Source organism: Nymphalis io, chromosome 23 (genome assembly GCF_905147045.1).
Source record: "Nymphalis io chromosome 23, ilAglIoxx1.1, whole genome shotgun sequence".
Lineage (NCBI taxonomy): Eukaryota > Metazoa > Arthropoda > Insecta > Lepidoptera > Nymphalidae > Nymphalis > Nymphalis io.
Genome location: NC_065910.1, coordinates 8,786,960 through 8,805,908, shown reverse-complemented (window position 1 = coordinate 8,805,908; position 18,949 = coordinate 8,786,960). Strand labels below are relative to the sequence as shown.

The 18,949-nt window shown below is 31.7% G+C and overlaps 1 protein-coding gene across 1 annotated transcript in view; it reads left to right on the top strand.

The window, feature by feature from the left end:
* LOC126777575 (uncharacterized) overlaps positions 1-10,856 on the top strand; it is an 81,992-nt gene extending 71,136 nt beyond the window's left edge. Inside the window, exon 7 of the mRNA XM_050500639.1 lies at positions 10,719-10,856. Within this exon, the coding sequence (XP_050356596.1) occupies positions 10,719-10,822 (104 nt within the window). The 3' untranslated portion in view covers positions 10,823-10,856. The remainder of the gene's footprint in view (positions 1-10,718) is intronic.
* Positions 10,857-18,949: the final 8,093 nt, after the last annotated feature.

Here is an 18,949-nt window from a genome sequence, read left to right as displayed (position 1 = left end):
ACATCGAAAGTTGATAGTTATAAAAAATATTTCAGTTTAAAAAAAAGTATATACATAAAGCTATTAGTATATATATATATTAGTATATAATATATATATTAACTACTAATTAAATATATATATATATATAGGCAAGTCCCTCTTTATCTATAATAACTATTAGTTTTCAATAATGATCGATGATTGGTCGAATTTCAACCAATGAGCGAGCGCAAGTAATAAAAAACGTTCGTGAATAAAATAAAATATAATATATGAGACTGGTCAAGTGTTTTACTAATGCTTATCTAATATATGATATATAATAGAAATGTTTCTAATATTAATTCTATTTTGTACCCGCATCCTAATCTGCTCGCAGAGCGACTCTAAATTGGTGGACCAGTCCTACGGTAAGTGTCCACGTTTCGGCACCGTAAGTCATTACAGGTAGGACGCACTGATTGAAGACCCTGGTCTTAAGCGACTGTGGGATCGACGATTCAAAAATATGACGTAACTTCCCGAATGCCGCCCAGCCCAAACATATTCTTCTTTTAGCCTCCTTCTCAAAGTTGTGCCGGCCAAGTTGTATAGTTTGGCCCAGGTAGATATATTCCTGCACAACTTCAAGTGGAGAGCCATTTACGACCACTGGTCTCGGGGATACATGACGGTTTGCCATAATTTTGGTCTTTTCAATGTTCATCCCGAGACCTACTTGTCTTGAAGAATCGCTCAGGCTGTTTAGCATCTCTTCCAAATCCTGCAGAGTCTCCGCCATGATGACAATGTCGTCGGCAAATCGCAGATGTGTAATGTGTTGGCCATTTATATTAATGCCGCGTCCGTTCCAATCGAGATGCTTGGGGTTTCTCTGGCAGATAGAATACGAAATGAGGACATTCGCCAGAGAACTAAAGTCACCGACATCGCGCTTAGAATTAGCTCGCTGAAGTGGAAGTGGGCTGGTCATGTCTCCAGGCGCATTGATGGCCGATGGAGCCGACACGTGTTGGAGTGGAGACCACGTTTAGGCAAACGTAGTGTAGGACGCCCTGTGACAAGATGGGCCGAAGATTTAAAAAAGGTGGCAGGTTCGGGATGGATGCGGACTGCCCAAGATTTGCCTAAGAAGGTTGGCGTTCTATGGGGGAGGCTTTCGTCCAGCAGTGGACGGCAAAAGGCTGAAAAAAAATATCCTAATTTGAGTCAGTTAAGTGTACAACAGCACTTTATCTTATCAGTTCAATATTTTTTATTTTAATATTACGTAATACGTAGTAAGGATAATATAACTTACATTACATATTCAAATTTTTGTATTTGAACTAAAATACTCCATTATAATGTTAGCGAGCACTCTAGCAGATGAAGTTGTATGTCTGTAAATTCAGAACCTCTAAAGTTATTTGGTGTAACTGGCTACATATTTATTTACTTTGATGTGAAATGAAATCGTGAATAGAAATGAGGTTTTATTGAATTGAGTTTATGGTTATATAATGTTTTTTTTCTTCTGTGGTAGCCAGTTATTTTTTATTTGTTAGTATGATCTGGTATAAAAAGTAAATGTCAGTGTTATTACAGACATAAGGGGTGAAGAATTACTAAGAAATTTAGTTCATCTCGTTTGAGGTGTGAGTGACTTAATGTAATAGGTGTTTTACGTAAAGTAAATTTTATTGGTAAGTAAGCGAATATGGGTAATATTCCAAGGTATTATAAGATATTTTAATATGAGAATTGTCAAAATAACTTTTTATTTATTAAAACTGGACAGTAAAAGTTCTGACGATATTCAGGTTATGAAAAGTATGCCCCGTTTTCGTAGCGCTTAATTTGGACTACAAAAATCGGTACGAGCGTCCAATTTATACAGTTTTTCATATCGGCTTAAGCTTGTGGTTACTTTTTCGCTCTTGCGTGAAGTTATTTAGTGTATTTATAGCCTTTCTCTATAAAGCAACCTTTTTCTTAAACGCAAAATAATTATAAAAACCAGTCATTTATGTTCTGTAATTTTTGCACACACCAAAAATCTCCAGCTCTATAGTAAAGTAGTTATACTTGCAAATTAAGATGTGTTACGATCCTTCAAAATGACAAGAAACGATATCATTTCTAAAGTGTAAGGCTTATACTAAAAATAAACGCTAATAATCATATATTGTTACTATGATGCTATGATAGCTCACTTAGTAAGAGCTTATATAGGTCAACAGATTTACACAAATGAAGCTTTAACGGATTAATATTAGTTAGTAAGGTAAGCTGTGATTATGACGTCACATCATAGCGGACGACGTGCATGGAGCTAAAATAATAGCCTTTAGAATAAGTTATGAAAATTAAAGTGGTATGAGTTATGAATAAAGATAATATCGTTAATATCTTTAACTACCTTCCTCGACTTCGCACAAAAGCAATTTCTGAATCTTAGTATTCACTAATATTTATCTCCAGACTGATTTCGGTCAAGACGGTCATCCTTAACGGATACTAGATAACTACGCTGAAGATGTTATAATGAACGAGTGTGTGTGCAAACATAGATGCAAGCTCTATTTCACTTTCAAAGTACTATGAGAATCTAGCAATCTTAGAGCTGACACGAACGCAAAGAGCTTAGATCAATCGCTTTCCGAGGCACGGGTGTGAATTTGAACAGCTAGATAAATTTAATAAAATTAAGTCCAGGTGTTGTGGACTTAATTTTATTTTTGTGTACTGTCGCAGAATAAAATAAAGTTTTGTCGTATTATCATAACAACATTCAATTTATTTGTCATTTACTATGAATCCCTAACAAAATAAACAAAATTATTTTGTGTTAAAATTGAATGTGCTTAATATAGTGTCCTAATAATAGTTATTAATTATATTTAAATAAATAGACCCATTGTTTTTTACTCCAAATAATTCTTATTCAACAATAAAAAAAAAAAAAAAACAAAACAAAATAAAAACTTGTTCTTTTTTATATAATAGGTAGGCGGACGAGCCACAGCGGATGGTCCACCAAATGGTAAGTGGTCACCAACGCCCATAGACATTGGCATTGTAAGAAATGTTAATCATCGCTAACATTTGGTTCCCAACTAACCTTGGGAACTAGGATGTAATGTCCCTTGTGCCCGTAACTACACTGACTCACTCAATACCAAGTACTGCTGTTTTGCGGTAGAATATCACAAAGCCCTACCACCAGTAAGATTATCGAATCAATTAATCAGTACTTTTTGGATTGGTAGATCAAGCTGCAAACAATTCACTTGATGTATAATGACATATATTACTACATAGTAGCGATAGATGGCGTTGATTGAATCTGTCACATGAACATGTAGTGTGAAAGTGATTATCATAAAGTGACTAAATTTAATTTGTTGTGTGAACAGTGGAAATCACTTCCTTTGTTCCATTTACCGTTTGATCCCCGGATATTACTTCGGCATAAATACTTGAACATATCTCATCTTCAGAAATAATCGGAACCAGCATATTAATTGCTTTCATTATAACAATTTTTGTATTCTTTTTCACAGTTCCTATGTATCCTGTTATATAGTATAACATCCAATTATAGTGATAAATAACCGCATCCCAAGGATTGGTATTCTCGCTCAGGAATGACGGTATGAGGAAAAAGTTGCTACATTCAATTTATACGGTTCTGTTTTTGTTATTTCGATGACTTAGAAAAAAAGAGTTCAGAAATAATATATTGAATATGTTACACAAAGGTCGATATATTGTTTAAATGACTTCATCATCAGTTCGAGATGAATTGGACAGACTGATTCTCGGTTTATTATACCTATGTATTTTAAATTGACATACAAATATATATTTTTAATTAATACTATGTGGGTTGACTAGCAAATGGGACCCCTGATGATAACTGGACTACCGTCCAAAGACATAATACAAAAATATGAAATTTCAATTGGCTATGTGAAGTGCATAGCCAATGCGCTACCAATCTTGGAATAAGATATTTAAGCCTGACACTTACACTGGCTCACTCATTCTTCTAACCGGAATACAATAATACTAAGTTTAATACTGTTTAGCGGTAGAATATATGGCGAGTAGATGTTGAAGGCTTGTCTGGCACTGTGATTACTATTAATAATGTCCACATAAGCATATCATATAAAAATATTGCTCGCTAGCTAGCCGCAATAAATAAAAAAATATTTAAATAACACGAAAAAATCTGCTCAATTCAAAACACTTTTTATTATAGCTACTAAATATTTTCAAAATTAAATTCAACAAAATCTTAAATTTTATCCACAATATTTTTATGATGAAGGAAATCTAAAAAAATTACCCTCGAGCACGGATCCGTGTCCCTAAAAGAATCTTCAACAAATATACTAATGATAATATCAATATGAAAGCGAAACTCTTTCTTTACTCCTTTGAAATGTGCAGCTTTAAATCTGGTGACGTAATTATGAGCGATATTTTTTTGTGACGAATTTATTTACATTCGTCTCTTATAGTTTAAAATTATTTTACTTTTTTTTGTTCTTATATTACTTGGCAAACGTAGCGTAGGACGCCCTCCGGCTAGGTGGAGTGACGATATACTCAAAGTGGCTGGCAGGGGATGGAGACTGAAAGCTGAAGATCAAACTCAGTGGCGTGCCATTGGCGATAGCCTTAAATTATTAATGTACTAAGTAGGGGTAGAGGTTATTGTTCAGTTGTATTAGAATAATATTTATAAAATATGAATAAGTGTAATATAGTTATGTACTTTATCTCTCCTATATGTCCTATGATTTATTTCATAACCCAAAATTGCAGTGACATCAGCAAGCAAGCAGTGGTATCGCGTGGCCTACGCGTATTTTGTAATTAAATTATGCTTCATATTAAATTTTGGCATTTTTGATGTTTTGTAATCAAACCATTTATAATAATATATGTTGCCTATACTTAATTATTGCCTGCGAAGAGAGACCCGGGACAGCTATTGAGAAGACTAGATCCCTTGAGTGTCCTATTTGATTTTTAAATGAACGAATAAAAATGAAATGGAATTATAAAAAATATTAAATGGAATTTATTTGTTTGTAATTATTTAAGTACATGATATATATATATATATATATATATATATATATATGATGTGATGATGATTTATGTATATATATATATACATATATATATATATGTTGTTTGTGATACGATAATTATATCTTCATACATTCTTCTTTGTTTAAACTTTTATCAGTTTTATTCTTAGATAATATTTTGTTCAATAATAATTATGCAATTAAAAGATTATCTAAGAAGTAAGCTAGTGCAGCAACATAGCTCTGGTGGCATAGTCCATATACCACACGCATATTTACCACAATATGCATGTGGAGCGGCAGACTACAGTCCGTGTACCAACGGAACAGTGACAATAATAGCCTAATATGGCATTCCTGTCCTAAAGTCTTCTATCAACTGCAATGAATGTGTACTAGGACTTGCTTCTTATGTGTCTAAATTTAATTCTACCACGTAAAATAACAGAGTAACTGTCATCAAATATCCCTTCTAGAGGTAACATTTGCTCATTCCTTAAAAGTCGTTAAAAATTCAACAAATCGCATAAAAGTTAAAACGTCACGCTTAAATTGAATACATAAAAGTAACAGGAAAACAAAAATAATGACAAAAGTTTTCAATTTAACTGTCATATCAACCAATTATCTGTGACGCCGTTCCGTCGAACGCCGCACACCTAACTTTCTAATAAATTATAATATTTTCTTTCTTTTGACTCCTATACCATCCTATCCTATAAACTTACAATTGTAGTTTATTAATTTTTTTATGCAATTTGAAATTAAACTTGTATATGGAATTCGTTAATTTTTTAAATTATGTGGGTCCATTTTCGTCATTCTCCTTTAACCTTAAAATATTAAAATGTTTAAATTTCTAAAAAATTAAAATGTTGCCACAAGAATTATTTTTAAAAACGTTTGTATAATTTAATAATATGTTACAGTCAATTATTGTTTTGAGCAAATAAACACTTATTTTAATACAATATCATACTATGTCGCAATACATTTAATTAGAAGAAAACACATCAATTTTTCAATACATGGCATCTTGCACGTTCCCCCGCGTCATCCGGTACGCCTATATGTCATCGCCGTACGAAAACCTCCTTACCTTAGATCTTCGCAGCTATCGCTTACGGCTCGCCTCGACGTCGCGCGTTACAAATATATTACCTATGTTGGCAAATTGTAATTATATAACTTTGAATGATAATTATAGTAATGGTACACTTAGTTTAATTGACATGACATGACAATGTTATTTATTTTTAATTACGTAGATTGATATTAGATATGTTTGTTATATAATTTTAACATTATGAGACATTTATCAAACATGCTAACTTATATTAAGGATAAAATTCACAAAAAAAACTTAAAAAATGAATGCGAAATGTATGCTTCAAATACGAACTCGGCATTGGCCAACAACAAAATAACTAAGATGGGACTAGATTGAAGTTCAACCAACCTACTGTGTAAAAGGAACCCGTAGGCAAATTATCATGGTGGGTGGTCTAGACCCAGTAGTTCGGGCTGTGCGTTCATATGTCAGACAGTTATTCCCTCGTTGGTCTAGTGGCTAGATGTAAAGGCCGCAGACCTGGAGGTCCCGGGTTCAAAAACTAGGTCAGACCAATAAAACGTTAGTGGATTTTTCTGTCGAAAATTCGCAATGGCAGTCCGGAGTCTGGAAGTTGGAAATGTGTTCACTCCCGTGCCTCGGAAAGCACGTAAAGCGTTGGTCTTGCGCCCGAACTCTTTCCGGTCGTGTCGGATTGCCGTCCCATCGGATTTGTGTTCCTGTGTTTGCGCATACACTTGTGCACTATAATATGTTCTGCGCAGTTGGCTAATCTCTCTTGAGATTGGCCGCCGTGGCCGAAATCAGTCTGAAGGACCTTATTCTTTAATATATTTAGTTAGCAAATACACTAACACACTCTTGCCTTAAATATAATTATATTGTAATCAGATTCGCAGAGTGTGGATTATTATGTCATTAATTATGTCACGTGCGTGTCACCGTCGAGCGACGAGAGCCACGAGGCCTTTGATACGGCTTGAAGCTAGACTTGAGTCTAATCCGTTTTCCCTTCGTAATTCACCCCAGCCTAGAACAAATAAAAAAAATTACTACATTACCTTAATTATTGTTATCGTAAATTATATCATTAATCTATTGCTTATTAATATTATAAAGAAGTACTTACTACTTAGTTTATAGTAGCAGTAAAAATATATCTGAAATTTATCCAAAAAATGGACTGCGAATTAGCATCATTAATATTAATGAAATTATTCAAAATATGTATCTTCTCGCCTTATACACAATGAGCACTTTAAGACCATGTTTACACATATTGCCATTGAACATAAAATGATCACTTATCTGTTCAAAGGCTGACTCAATGCTTGCCTCTAAATTGTCTCTATTAGGGTAATGTTGCAATTCGTAGCATACACAAGGCATTTAACCACACCCCACAAATTAAAATGAACGCCGTTAGGAGTTGAATGGCAGGCCAAGGAATTGGCTAATGTTTATGTCGTCATCATGATGCGAATATGACATTTATATATTAAGTATAAGTATATGACAAATACTGTCAAGTAAATAATTAGGTGTAACTAATAAGTTCATACATTGTTACACATATTTGGAGCGAAACCCCAAAGTCTTCTTTAAATATGACTTCTACCTAAAATATTATACTGAATATAAAGGCAATGCCATAAGAAATATAGGAAAGGGCAATATCCTGACTTACTATCAAGTATCATTGCTTCAATTGTACAAAATTGTGATTATAATTGGGAGTAGCTACCCCTGCCATATAATGGAGAAAGGAATATATGTATTTCTCACATTTAAAAATCATAACGATGATCAAGTATTCGCTAAAATCATATTTTCCTTTCTAACATATCTAAGTGCTGTGGGATTAGACCAATCTGCTTTTGAATCTCGCACTTTTATATTTTTTTTTAGCATTGACCATTGGAGATCCATTGAAACTTTACTAATAATTAACAAGTATACATCAACGCATGATATATTAAATAAAATCACATTATAATCAGACCCATTTTAGGGTCTTAACAAAGCTAGCTGACCCGTGCCTACTTCGTTGGGCGGTAAACATTTTTACTTGTGATGAAATTATGAGCGTGGTTCGGTTAGTACTGAGTGCTATGATTTATTTCCTGACTGCCAAAAGTCGCGTTGGCCGAACATTAATAAAATTGTCTTGCCGTATTTGATTTTTTAAATTATCTCTTAAACTATCCAAAAAAATACTGGAAAAAACGCATTTTATCTAAATAAAATTTCCTTGGTGATAAAGAAATTTATTTCTAAATAGGTTAATGTGTTGTATATAAAAAACCGTCTAATAGAAATATCACTCAATAGATTACGACACGGTCGCGGTTCCATATTGTATTATCTCTTTAACCATTCGTCCAAATTATATGCAGTAAAAGGGAAAAGTAAATTTATTGTTTTAAATACGTGAGATGATATGTTTACTAATTATGATAGGATTTTTGATAATATATTATCAATAAAAATGACGATTTAAATTATTTTTTAATACAAAAAACTACTTTTTGTGGCTTAAATATAAAAGTTAGCCATATGCTGTCGCTGACTTTTTTGTAGGCATTATCAAACTCTACAACTTTTCTCTAGAACTCAATCATACATCTTATCGTTAAGGCAGCGTTCGTAAGAAACGTTTTCGTCCAACTGTTTTTACTCCGTGTTACTTTGCAAATCCGACTACCACGATTCACAAATGATGTTGGTTTCTATCGGTAAAAGAATTTTTAAAATCGGTTTAGTTGATCCAGAGATTACCCCCTACAAGCTCACAAACTTTACCTCTTTATAATATTAGTATGGATATAGATGAAACAACATCAGAAATATATAAAAGTATATCTCAATGGTTTTCAAACCAATGCGTCAATGCCAATAAATTTTCAGACAATTCAACTGATGCTGATGAATCTACGATTTTCGAATTACATCCATCGTTTTCATTATTAAAGACAAAGACGGAGTAGATAATGAATGTGCTATATAAATTAGATGGCTTGTAAATGGGTCGGCGGTTTTAGTAGTTATGCGCCCATTCCTTAGGTTTAATTGAAACGGCAAAGGGAATAAGGGTTCGAACTTAGGTGACCGAGCGAAGCGAAAACCACACCTGTACGATCAACAATGAATCGAACAGTATATTAATGAAATTGTCTATACAAAACTGAGTGTATATGAACATTGTTTTATTAACAACTCGAATATGTTAATGAAAACGTAATTGTTTGCGTTTAAAACGATTAGATGTTTAAATGGGCAAAAAAGCACAATATTGTTACGTATGAAACTCAACATCTTTCTTTGCTAGTAGGGCTTTGTGCAAGCCGTCTAGATAAGCATTCAGCCATTCACTCATCACATATTCTAACGCAAAATAGTAGCACTTAGTATTGTTAGTGTGTCTTACTTAAACACTTAGTGTGTCAAATTTTACTGAAATCTGCTACATGTGTATTCCACCAAAACCTTCTCCTCAAAAAATAAGAGGAGGCCTAAGCCCAGCAGTGGGACATTCACAGGCTGTTACTTACTTATTTGCTTAATATCGGCTCGGTTAGTCAAAATACTGCATAAACTGCATGACAAAATGTTGGCATACATTTATGTCCGACCTTTAGCTTAACCAGCTATGGGAATACTTATCTAGTGGTTTTGTCTCTCATACTCGACGGTATTTAAAGATAGCGTTAACAAAAAAAATCTTAGTTGGCTCTTACGATACACATGGGTCGAGATAAGGCTCTAATTTACTCTGTCGGAACCACACGGCACCTTCGTGCAAAACTATTACATTATAAAATAATTGTATTACAACAGTAAACTAAAGCAGAAATCCCATAAATGTCTCATTCTTGGGAAATGAGATTTCTTCCTAAGGAAAAGAATTTGGAGTTTATTCGACGGGTTATTGCATATACCTATATTAACGGGGTTTAATTTCTTGTACATGTAAATTTGTTCATAATATTTTCTTTGTTGCCGACGAGCACTAAATTTATTTTACTACACACATGTCTTCTTTTCCTAAGACGACTGATATGACTATTAATACATATATAATTTTAAATAAGTGTATATATTTTAATAAATATTTAATACATATAAACATAATACACCCAGGCTCGCGGTGGGAATCAAATTCGCAACCAAGGAGCAGACGGCACGGTTACTGAAAATTGTAAATATCACCCATACCTTTGGCCTGGTTACATTTCTGGAGCCTCTGCGTAAAATAAAAATATACGGCTATTACTGCAGGTGCGGGAATTTATTTTAAACAATCTCAAGGCCCTGGGGTTGGGGTGTCAGACTATGTAGGATTCTTACCCACCAAATTCGGAGAAGCCGTAGATCATTTTAATATACGGTTCCGCTGCCCCATGTCGTGCTCCACTCAAGGTTCAGCAGAAATTCTAATGATAAAAAATCTGTGTTCTCTGCTCATACTTTGATTATAAAACAGTCGATACTTTGCATTTGAGCGAAGTCTGAGCAGATTTTTGGAATTAATTAATTTATTAATACGAATTTAATAAATTGACTTTTGTTCTCAGGTGAAAATCCAGCGGCGATGCAGTCCTCATCACCCAGCTACATTCAGCTCAACATTAGTAGATTACTTTATGCACTGACATTCCTCAATCTAATTATACGGTGACAATTACAATAGAGCCTTATTAACGTAAATTGTACTGTACTCTCTAGCATATACGAACGATTTTGGCGTGAAATTAAATTTGATCTTCATTTTTTACCAGAAATTTATTTGAAATTAATTAACTATTATTTTCATGATTTTTTTTCCAAAATAAAAATGTTATTGTCAATCACATTACGTGAAACCAGTATCTCATTGGATTTCGATGTAATTATAATGTATTTTTTTTATAAATATGAAGTAATTTATATTTTGTTATTGACAACACTTGTAACGAATATTCGTTAACAATTCATTCATTTTATTGATAAATCAAGGTATCAATTAATTTCAATTCAATGGAAATACATATGATTGTAGATGTTTTCACTGTCACTGTATGAATAAAAATATTGGTTGTACAAAAAAAGACAACATTTTATAAACAGCATATTATGATGACATATTTTGAAAGGAAAATGGATGAAGTCATAAAGGAAGTCATAAATATTATGAACTTGGTTATTAAATTAGTGTAAAGTCCAGTGGTGGAAATCCACAGCATAATCATTATTGAAAATTATAAGAAAACTAATATGAATTAGCATTTTGAACATATTTTTTTGTTAGCGCTAATATTTATACCCGTTGAAAACAAATCGCCCTACTAAACAAATACAAAGCTCTTGACAAACAATAGAAAAAAAGGTACCGAACTGTTTTCTCTATGCCGATTTGTATATAGATTTTCATATCAAACGGTCTAGCAATTTCATAAGCCTCTCATTTCACCTTCCAATCACGTACCGATGCTGACATTCAGTTTTAGCAGACGTCGATACGTCATGACGCGCGAGAACCACGTTTTCTGTAAAGACGTTCAGATATCACTGGTCATATTACAATTGAAATGTCATATGACGTCATATTAAGAAATGTGATGATATTTGAACATCATATTTGAGACAGATGAAATAATAATATAACCCAGGGATATTATTTAATTCAATAAATTTTGTTAACACAATATTATGTTATATAGAGGGAATCAAGGAATTGAACAATAAAATATACAAATAAAAATAAATTATTATAATAAATTAGATATTCTATTTGTTTTAGTTAAAACTGAAATGTGTTCAAATTTATTTTCGCGCTAGAAATCAACATCACATAAAGGAAATTTTAGTAATATTTAATTTAATATCATTATAATATACCGTTATAAAAATTTAGGATCTCAATGTGAATATATTTAGATAATATAGTTCTAAGACCACATTCAAACACGATATTAATATAAAATTTGTAACACAGCTAGGGAGATGACGACCAAAATTTTCATATAATTGGCTTATGTGTCAGGCCTTATATATAGTATTTGAGCTATATGAAATATTAACATATTTGCTCATCAATTGACAGCGTATTGAATTTGTTATAATAAAATAACTACAGCCAAATCAGCCAGGAGACGCTTTTGCATTTTTGTCTGCGTCTTGTAAACTCTGTTATGTTTTTACACGACTGCCCAAAAAAGGAGTGAAATGTTTTCAGGGCTCATATATGTAAGTTTCATTATTCGACTATAACTTTTAAATACCTAAATAGATTTAGTTGTTTCGTTAGATTCCTTACCTAGTAGGATGTATAGTAAGTGACACTGCCTTTGTTTTTTTTTTTACTTTTTTGTTCGTTCTCGCATTCGGTCGTGTTTTTTTTTTTTTGTAAATGTTATACATTTTTGTTATGTTGTGATTCAAATTGATGCAATCATAAATAAAGTAATGAAGGTGTTTTTTTACATTTTAAAAACTAAGCTCAGATTTAATGATAAACTCGAACGATTTGTGACCCAATTTTTTCGCTTTTAGGATGTTTTTGATTATCAGCCCCAGAAGCAAACATTAGCAAACGCTTAAATAGTTTATTAAAATTAATTTTACTCAAAATTTTACTAAAGCGCTTCAAAACGCAGCGACACGCCTTAATTGACTAGAGGTAATCAACATTTAATATGAACTTTGCATGTGAGCAAATTATACACCGAAATGCTCGTCACCTCCCAAGCCACATGTAATTATAAAAGTATGATTTAAATACTTACGGATTTTTGTTACTTTATGTATTAAGAATACACAGAATTGTGACCACAGAATAAAACTATATATATGTTTATCAATGTGTTAAATAAAATTAAGAATTATTTATTGTAAATGTTATTAATAATTGCTAATTTTTTTAAAGAATATTTTAATTATGGTGAACAAAATATTTTTTTCAGACATTTAGTGCTAAATGATTTATAAAAAGAGGCTATTCTTCTTTATATTTATTTTATTTAAAATAAATATTTATATAGCCGAGATGGCCACATTAAAACCTTAGCAAGCTCCATAGGACTTTGCAAATGTTTAAATTATGTTTATAATTCATCGTAAAGAGACGTATGTACACATGTCGTCTCTAATTCTACTAAATGTATAATATATCCATCAATACGAATGGAGCAACATTATCGAATAAGCTCCAATTCTATTGTCACGAAAAAGAAAAGGTCTCTACGCAAGAAAGAAGGTAGGTCCTGCCAGGTAGCAGAATCTAATGAAGCAGCGAGACATAATCCAGATTTTTTTTTTGCTTTTATAGTATACACCTGTTCACTTAAGCCCACTAGGACTCATTCTAAGTAGGTGTCTTACTCAAAAATCTTTATTCAATACTAGTTTCAACCCGTGGCTACGTCCGCGTGTAAGGAGCTACATGTGAGAGGTAGCTTATGTGTCAAGTCAGGATATAAGCTAATTTCATTCAAAAATTCGTTTAAATCTGTTCGGTGGTATTTTCGTGAAAGACTAACAAAGACCTATGAGTCCTCGTTAATGTACTTCGTCAGAAGTCTTCGAAACCTTTTTTTTTTAAATACATCTAGTAGAGGAAGATGGAAAAAATATGAAAAGCAAATATGTAAACAACATTTCATATTTTGATAACGTAATTGGCCATTACAATTCTCAAAGAATTGTTCTTAACACTATTTTACATTATATTTTTCCATAATAGACGTAAAAACATACACGTTCACACAACATTGAAAACAATTGCTCATTATTATCATTACCGTTTGACATTACAAAGCAATTCATACATATTCTTTGATAAGGGATGCGTAAAATTTGTCTATATCTAAATTACCCTTTTTCTCGACTGAGTTTTCATGTAGATGTGCATAACAGTTATGGCAATATTATGTACATTTCTTTGTTATATATACACCTTTTCGTTGTTTTTTTTCTCTCTGGCTACCAAGGTTGTAAGGTTGATGTTATAAATCTTCCATATCGTTTATATCTGTTTTCTATTTTTAGTTTAATTGGTATTTAATTAAGCGTTAGCATTTTTGCTGGTTTCCGGCATATAATCGTCGTACTGTTAAGTAATTATAATAGATTGTTACTGTACGTTTATTAGGTTCCGATACTTTGTGTGACTTGTTACACGAAATTACCATACGCAATGGCCCAAGTGGACTCCTAGTGTGTCCTAGTGAGTGAATTTATAAGAGCACTTCAGCCAATAGTAATAAACAGTTGAGTAAAAGCCCGTAAAACTACCACTTCCAGACTAAAGTCTCTTTTCATTTTTGAGGAGAAGGTTTTTGAAGTGTAACATACACCATCAAGAGCGAGATGAATAAACACAAATTAAGCACATTAAAATTCAGTGGCGATTGCCGGTTTGATCTTTGAATGATCGGTTAAGATTCTTTTAACTGCTACACCGCACTACACTTTATATTTTCACCGCTTGGCAGCCACTTTTTCTTTTAAGGATAAAAATGAGAATTTGAAAACTAAGACTTTCCTTAAAATACCGTACGGTAAATTCTGATTTTTAGGGTTGTTTCCAGGCACAATTAATTGTTAACATAAAAGTACTTCAAAACCTAACGTTTTGTACAAAACCAGAAATTCCATTTGTTGGAATCAATTTGAAAACTCTTATTCTTATTAGAATGTATTTGATCGGCGTTTCGAAATACTTTTAGTTCGAAATTCAGTTCTGAGCTCCAAGGAAAATATTTACTGTTGACTTAAATTATGTAAAACAATTCCGTCTCGAAGAAATAATTTGGCAAATTTTACTAGACGTACTCATATTAATTATACTATAGTAATAACAAAGTATTTTAATGTCAAAGTTTTGTATATTTTATGCGAATGATAATATACTTTTGATTTGCATGAGCAAATATGTCTCTTTCAATTGAAAATTATGATTTATAATTATTTAACATGAATAACAAAGTTTTAAATATTGCTTGGTTTTATTGAGTTAAATATAACTACTTAATAATACTATAATTTGTGTGCTAAGCATAAACTAAGCAACACAGGCTATCCCAATAAAACTTGAGATAAACAACAAAAGTGGTGTCCAACTAGAATATTACAGCAGAAACGTAATTTGTATTCAAATAAAAGACAAGATAGAAAAGACTTTGTTCGTTGATTTCGTTTGTTACTTGATATTTCTTTGAATATAGAGTGCACTTATGCACTATAATATAATATTACGTCCTAATCAAATGACTAGTCCCCTTTGAGAATGAAATAAAATTTCTTTAAACTATAGAGAATCACACTTATTTTAACAAGGTCAAGTGTCAAATCAATTTATTTTAATTTAAATAAACGTACTTTTGAGTAACTATTTGTCAGAAGACCAACCAACCTATAATATCAGTCTATAGTATTTTTGTCATTCAAAAGTAATTTTGACCAGAAATAAGTTTTGTTGTAACTTATATACATGTTTATTTTCCTCAATGAGTTATCTATACAAAAAATATAAGTCTGTCAGTCATATCAAAATAAAACTTTTCTGAGCTTATTAACCAATTTGTACGTACTCATAAAACCAAAATAAAAAAATTTTGGTTGTTTTTATTTGTTTCAATCTATTTTTCTGAGATAATCTTGCTTCATTCTGGTCGTTTCCTTCATTACTGAAGGTCGTTGGAAGTCCTGCGTTGCATTAATATTAATATGTTTTCACCTCGATCGGCTTTCAGCCTCTCTGAGACAGTTTTTATTGCGAAGCCATTGAGAATCGTTACCTGGTCACTCCAACGGCTAGTTGTTTAGCCGCGTGATTTTAAAAACCACGCGGCTAAACGCCTAACGGCTAAAAGGTACTCCAAGATACAAAGGTATAAATTAATGTTGTGTACATATACAGCAATTGTATGCGTTAGAATGTTTTAATCGAACCCAATAAAAGCAAAAAAAAACAATACATAGTATTTTGAACTATTATATATTATATTTTAAACGTAATATACACACGACCGACTCGTTCAAAAATATAATGCACGTTATAGAAAACATTACCTTAAAAATGTAATCGATAATATATTACCAAGTGGCAATGAAATGTCGACCTCCATTTGTTTGCTTTTAGATATAATATGTCTTAATGTCGAAACATTTGTGAGTGGTATATTTTTTCATCTATAAATAACGTATGTTTGTTTGATGTTTCGTGGTTAAATGTCTAAAGTAAGTTAGCCGGTTCAAGTTCATTAAGATTTCATATGCTTGATTTGTATTTATTATCCAATTTCTATGATGAAGTAAAGGATGAAAATGCCACGATATTTGTAATATTGCGACAGATTTTCATCCTTTACCAAACCTTATTGAAGCAGCGTGGTGGAATAAGCTTCAAACCTTTCCCGCGAGCAGGGAAGTCTTAACCCAGCAGTGAAATAGTCACAAGCTGTTACTTTTTGTTTTTATTCCCCAAAAGATTTTTTTTGTTTTTTTTACTTAGAAACAAGCTTTTATTTAATATCTGTCCTTATATAATCTAATAATACAAAATTTAGAACATTATTTTATCAAGCGTTTTACACAACAATTAATATGCAAACGTTACATATAGAAACGTCCTACTAAAATTCGATCATGAAAATTTTACTTCGCATCCAAATAAGTTTTGTTTCATTACTTAAATATTTCGAAGACATCTCCCAGCACTATTATTCGCCATACATTGTGCGGCTCTTTATACTTAAAATTATTATATTTATTAAATTATCGTATTTAGGTGTCTATCATTACACTGTAAATAAGCATGTTATTTGTGATATAAACGGAAAAACTCACAAAATTGTTAATATCTGTAAATATTGTTTAGTATAAGGTCATATAAATATAATAAAATTACTTGTTCATTTTTACCAGTGTTTTATTTATTATTATTTATTTATTTAAATATTAATGAACCAGTTGATGGTAAATGGTAATCATAATGTAAGAAATATCAATCGTTTATCAGTATTGCCAACATTGGAAACAAAAAGCCTTATATACTTTGTTTGTTAATTTCTCACTCAATTTTCAAAACACAGATATAAAAAAAAATTTTGCCTAATTATAGATTTTCTATCGAGGAGTGGTAACATTCATCAAATGATTTTATATAATCCTTTTTAATGGTAAATGGTAACATTGAATTTCGCAATTTAAGGTATGTATTAATTGTTATATCTTTGAAAACTAAAATGTTATTGTAAGAAGGGAATTCTAACAATGCTTCAATCAACCCTCAAACCAGATTATACAAAAATAGAAATAATTATTAGAATAATGAATAAGTGAGTACAATTTAATATTAATTTATAATATTCGTTCATTGGTCTTATAAGTAGAATAAATAATTGATGAGATCGCTTCTAACACCTATTTATTAAAAATAACTAATAGAGGGTGGTACCACTCGTCAAAGTCCCACCACAAATTAAAATTTTATTAATACAAGTTATTATTTTATTAATGCAATAAGTAGTTTATATATATATAATACTTCACCGATTTTAAAAATTCTTTCACCTACAGACAGCTATATTATCAGAAAGTAACGTAAGTTGTATTTTATTTTCAATAAATTTAGAAATCCCTACGAAAATGGGAATAATGTAACCAAATGTGTCATTTTTTTTCCTATAAAAGTCAAGTTATTCGGCTTGCGCTATGAAAACTATTGTACCTAAAGTAATGGATATAGTATATAGTACTCATCATTAACTACCCGGACGAAGCCAGGACGGGCTGCTAGTACTGAAAAAATAAACAATACAAATACCAACATGAATCAATATTATGTAAAAGATTGTATTCCCTATATACGTTAAAAAACATAACGAGATATATCAGTCTCATTTTGTTTCCAGGATCTAAAATCCTAGTTAAGCCACTTATACCAAAGTTTATCCCAAGGAAAATTCTCTTATTGCTTACAATTTCATATAATCCAGCTATAACCGTACCTTCAACCTACATTATGCCCTTGAGGGAACGTTAGGGCAAAGCTCAGAACAAACTCAACATCTCGGTATAAGTAGAAAGGGTCCAAGGGTTACCCAATAAAGGTACATTATATTTTATGTTAACATCAATGATGATAAAATTCACTATTGAAAATAATTTGTCGCATTACATCGTAAATATTAAAAGTGGGAATAAGTGCCTATTCTAGGCACTTATTTTTAAGTATAAGTATGATTCGGTATAGTGGTAAGATTTTATGACTGCAGATTCTTAGGATTCGGTTCAATAATAGATCGTCTGTAACAGGTTTTTGGTACAAACTTTATAGATTTGTCTATCTTACTGGAAATACGCATTTATGCTTGAACCCACTAAAAAACGAGCGGTACTTACTCCGTCTCTTCTGTGGGTGTCAAGGGATCGCTTGCATACAGGTTGCACAAATTTCCAAACAATTATTAAATTATATACAAAATCATGATTTCATAGTTGAATAATTCTAATGATTAGAAAACGTGAATATAAATTGAAGTGAGGTGGAGGCAAACAAGAAACCGAGCCGCATTGGTGAGGCGTGATGGAATAATTTACAAGTCTTTTTCTCTAAAGTTGAAGCGGTTAGCTTAGCAGTGAGATTTTTACAAGCTATTTCACTTTACATGACTATGAAAAAAGAGATTTATTTATGAATAAGTAATAATACACATTAGAAACTGTTTATAAATACAGCTTGTTACTCGTTGACTTTAAACATGTCTGGTAATCATGTCTTTCATTACAATAATTTTAAACTATTATCAGATAACATATTAAG